General features: G+C 33.9%; 1 protein-coding gene across 1 annotated transcript; it reads right to left on the reverse strand.

The window, feature by feature from the left end:
* Window positions 1-256: 256 nt before the first annotated feature.
* On the reverse strand, window positions 257-4,692 carry LOC135960961 (chitinase-like protein Idgf5). The gene is made up of 3 exons (XM_065512389.1): window positions 4,484-4,692; window positions 3,856-4,404; window positions 257-927 (listed from the first exon to the last, which is right to left on the reverse strand). The coding sequence occupies exons 1-3, from the start codon at window positions 4,599-4,601 to the stop codon at window positions 290-292; spliced, it is 1,305 nt and encodes a 434-aa protein (XP_065368461.1). The 5' UTR covers window positions 4,602-4,692; the 3' UTR covers window positions 257-289.
* Window positions 4,693-5,042: the final 350 nt, after the last annotated feature.

A 5,042-nucleotide genomic window follows, 5' to 3' on the forward strand; every position in this document is an offset into this window, starting at 1 on the left:
TAATTGTGATGAAGACTAATTACATGCGTCAGAGTGGCGTTTCTGGCTGAAGATCACGGCCTTAAAAACCACACCAATCTTTTTTACTGACGACAAACGATCAATATATGTATAAGAGAGAAATAATATTGTAGGTTGTTTTTTTAATCTCTTTAAATATTTTAATTTTTCAAGATTAATACATTTTTCAAAACAAACTCAGCAGGTTGTTTTACCCAATAATTTAGGTATATTTTTTATTTGTTTTATTGTTTACAAAAAAATCCCAAATATGATACATTTACATAGCTTACAATTTATATTTAATGCTTCTCAAAATGGGATACTTGCCATCGCCACAACTACCCAACACATCATCGGTGGTCAAATCAAATAGAGCCACACCACCCAAACTTCTTACTCTGGCATAATTGGCTTTATTGGCAGCTGTAGCAGGTTCCTCATACGACACCCACATACCATATTCACCATTATCATCAGCATCACGATAACAATAGGTGCCAAAGCGTTTAGTGGGATCTCCTACTTTATGTAAGGGAGCCGCATCACCTTTCAAATCTTTATTTTGATGCAATTTCACACACACCTCCGGCCAGCTTAACAAACCTTCTGTATGAGTCAAATTACCACCAGCTGCCGCTCCGCCAGCTGGCAATGGTGGATAGCCGGTAATACCCGATTCTTTGGTCATTATCCAGGAACGTCCATAGGCTGGCACTCCCATTATTAGTTTGCTCGTTTCACTGGTATGATTTAACCAATATTGTATTTGATTATCAATATTGAGTTCAGGATCACGTTCGAATAGCTCATAAATTGAGGCTGTATAGTCGGCTACTTTGGGATCTCTTAGGGGTGTAACGTAGTCAAAGGTGGCCAGGGTAACAAAGTCCATTTGTGGCACTATTTGGGGTATATCATAGAAGACTGCAAAGATAATTGAATAGAAGTTTAAGTTATTAAAAATATTTAAAATATAGAGAAGGGATTTAAGGAAATAAAAACTCATAGATAATAGCAGCTATTTTTTGCTCAAAAACTATTTCAGAGTTGTTAAGGAAACATTGCAAAATACTTTCAACTTGTTAAAATATTTTGATGAATCCTACAATACCTGAGTAAAACAAGTAAGAGTGGTATATTCGGCTGTGCCGAATCTTATATACCCTTCACCAAGTTATACTTCAAAATTTTAAATATTTTTAGGTAAACAAAATTAAATTTTTTTCCAGTTGTTTTTTTCATTTTTTTTTTAAATTTTTTCGATTGTTATTTAAAATTTTTAAATTTTTTTTTAAATTTTAAATTTTTTTTGTTTTTTAAATTTTATTTTGTGAAAAAAAATTCGGTTTAAAACATTTTTTTCCCGATTTTGACCCATTGTAGGTCCAACTTACTATGTATGGTCTTATATACGTCGTTGCAAATGACTTTGAAATATCTATCATTAGATATCCATAATGTCTATATTAATGTCTTAGTAATCCAGATATAGGTCAAAAATCGAGGTTGTCTTGGTTTTTTCCTCATATCTCAGCCATTTGTGGACCGATTTTGCTGATTTTAAATAGCAAAATTCTCGAAAGCATGTCTGACAGAATTGTTGAAGATTTGGATCCCGGAGATATCTGGGGCCTTCAGAAAATTGATTTCAACAGACAGACAGACAGACGGACATGGCTTAATCGACTCCGCTATCTATAAGGATCCAGAATATATATACTTTATAGGGTCGGAAATGAAAAATGTAGAAATTACAAACGGAATGACAAACTTATATATACCCTTCTCACGAAGGTGATGGGTATAAAAATATAAGAAACTTGTAATTAAAAGGATTCCACGTCATTAAACCTCTTCAAAAACATCCTCAAAAACTCTGACTGAAATATATTTAGATGGAATAAAATCAACACAAAACTGCTCACGAGATTAGTAAAAATTTTGGCGATAATGACCTCTTTTTACAAATTTTCCATAGGGATTTGCAAATTAGACTTGATAATGTTGTATTGAGGATTTATAAAAACAAAATTATTCTACTAATAGTTTTCTTTCTACTTCTTGGATCAGCAGTTATGAGATTGCCTCTACTCATACAGTATATTGTGTTGGAACTAGGAAATTTCGATATGGGAAGCAGGACAGAGGAAGAAGTTTTTATAGAAATTTGATATGCTCTTTCCTACTTTAAAGTAAGAATTTCTCAATAAATCCACTGGCAAATCGACCAAAACTAGATGAGTTTTTGCGGCTTTGGGGAACAAGTTCCCTAATTTCATTAGAACACACTCCTTTTATTAACGATGTAACCGTAAATCTCACATTGCGATGGTATTCGCCCTCTCCTTGATCTTTACTCATACAGTACAGTATTGTGTTGGAACTAGGAAATATCGATATGGGAAGTAGGACTGAGGAATTAGTGTTTATGGAAATTAGATTTGAAGTTTCCTACTTTGAAAGTGAAAAGAAAGACTTCCTCAATCAGTCCACTAGCCAATCGACCAAAATTGGATAAGTTGTTGTTAAAACGCGGGTATTTCTTAAAAATGTGCGGCTCTCGGGACAAAGTTCCCCAATCTCATAGAACACATTCCATTTTAGTAATGTAAAAAAGTAATGCAACAGTAAAACCCACATTTCGATGGTGTTCCAGCGATTCAATAGATGTACTGTTTGGGATAAGCACATTCATCCTTTTCTTTACTTGTTCCAATTTGAAGTTCCGGACAGTAGATGGTAGTTGTATTCTATTTTCAGTCGGATGTGGAGAGAAGTACTTCCCACACTATTTCAAAAAATCGAAGCTGAATATTTTATTGGATACCGAAATTAGATTTGAAGTTTCCTACTTTGAAATTGAAAAGTAAGACTTCGGCAGTAAACCCACTAGCCAATCCACCAATACTGGATGAGTTCTTGTTTAAAGGCGGGTATTTCTTAAAAATGTGCGGCTAATTTCAATTGAACACATTCCAATTTAGTAACGATGCAACAGTAAAACTCACATTGTGGTGGAGTTCCAGCGATTCAATAGATTTTGATAGCGATAATCACATTTATGGAAGTTGAATTCAATTTTCGGTGAGAAGTTGTATTCAATTTTCGGCTGGTATCAATGGGAAGAGGATCAGAAGATGGAGTGAAGAATTTCCAAAACTGTTTCAAAAATCGATACAGTTGAATGCTTCATTCGACACTGATTCCTTAAAATTTGCACCAGCTATCTGTTCCCACGAGTCTCACTCGATCTAATATTGTCTATTAAGTGTAAATGTACCAACTCTTAAGAAATAAATAGATCTGAGAGCATTGAAATTGACCCTTTCGTCAGAGATTGTAACATGATCAAGACATGATCTCCGACAGATTATGGCCATATTAAAGCTATGCTAAGTGAATTTTTGGTCTCCAAATATTTCACAAAATGTCAATTTCAGGACAGATTGCTGGCCTAAGAAGGCAAGCTTGCAACATACATACATTTTGCTGGCATGCCCTATATCCCAGCAGATATATTTATAAGGTGTATGACTTAAAAATCTATTTACAATAGATGGCGTAGCATTTGACGGAGGTTTTCGTTTTCGATTTTTACATGGAAGACAAAGATGGCCAATACCATGAATAAATTTATATTGTACAAATGCTTCAAAACAAAAGATAAAAATTTAAAAAAAAAATCCGGCTTTTTTAAGTCACGCACACAGTAATATTCGTCTATATCCGTTAATAAATGCAACAAAAATACTCAAAATTGTGATCTTTAAACCCCAGCACTAGTTAACGATATCTGATTTACATTTTTGAATTGAAACAAAGTGTAAGAATTTAATAACAAACTCTACTTACGTTCCGCACTAACATGTGGCAGCACCGTCATCGTCAGTAAGGCATGCAACGAACTCATGCTCTGTCTCAATTCTCGCACAAAACTAACAAATTGTTCACGATGTTCCTCAGCTTTCTCGTCCACAACATTGCGACCCTTAAACCAGCCCTTGAATTTATTCCATGCCTTACGAATACCGGTATAAACTTCACGTGGAGGATTTTTAGGGAACTGCCAGGCCAAATCCAAACCATCGAAACCATAAGTATTCACAAAGCTTTGAGCACTATTTATGAAGGCATTACGATGAGCAATATTCTCCAATAGCATTAAATATTTATTGGGCTCTTCTTCATCCGACTCCAAATCACGATCACCACCCACCGAGAGTAAAACCTTTAAATGAGAGTGTTTACGTTTGAGAGCGGTAACGGCATGATATAAATCAAAATTTAAGCCACGATCCAAGGTTTTCAGCTGGAAGGTGTCAGAGTTAATGCCCGCATAACCATAAATCAAGTAATTGCAAAATTGCATGGCAGGATCAATGTCGAAAATGGTTTGTTGGACTAAATGAAACAAAAAACATAAGAAAATTATGTAATTTTAATAATTGTTTTTTTATATAATTTTTGTTACAAATATTACCTTCCTTAACCCGGCTGGTATCCAAATAACACACCATATTGGCAGCTTGTACATTTTGTATGGCCAAATATTGTAGAAATATTATGGCAAATATGGAAACTATTTTAATTCTGCCCATTGTAAAGACGATGTGAACACTTGGACTTAAGTTTTAAAACTAAATTTTTATTTTTTCCCCGCTTCATTTAGTTTTCCATTTGAAATTCTTGTTTTACGAATTGTAGACTTGTATTTTTCTTTAGTTGCTGATAAGTTCTTGTTTATTTATAAACAATATTTTTTTCATACATATATTTAAACTCGTATTCATTTCATAGAAATCAGTTCAGTTGTTATCAGTGACTTTGAATTTGCTTCGCTGTGTATGTACATACGTATGTGATTCCTTTAAATGTGTTTTACAATTATCTATCTCTGGGTTTTCACTATTTTACACTCTCTGCTTTTCAAATATGATGAGTTGATTATTTTCTGCTGTCATTAGTTTAATCTCTCTTTGGGAATTATCTGTTTTTAACACATTGCGCGAAGTAAATAAATAATTATCGTTAGGTAAAGA

Source organism: Calliphora vicina, chromosome 5 (assembly GCF_958450345.1).
Source record: "Calliphora vicina chromosome 5, idCalVici1.1, whole genome shotgun sequence".
NCBI lineage: Eukaryota > Metazoa > Arthropoda > Insecta > Diptera > Calliphoridae > Calliphora > Calliphora vicina.

Bases quoted from the DNA above. Each gene is read 5' to 3' on its own strand.
- LOC135960961 (XM_065512389.1), bottom strand. From the start codon at position 4,601: ATGGGCAGAATTAAAATAGTTTCCATATTTGCCATAATATTTCTACAA. The intron at 4,405-4,483 runs GTAATATTTGTA...TGTTTCATTTAG, and splicing joins TACCAGCCGGGTTAAGGAAG to TCCAACAAACCATTTTCGAC. The intron at 928-3,855 runs GTAAGTAGAGTT...TTATCTTTGCAG, and splicing joins GCCACATGTTAGTGCGGAAC to TCTTCTATGATATACCCCAA.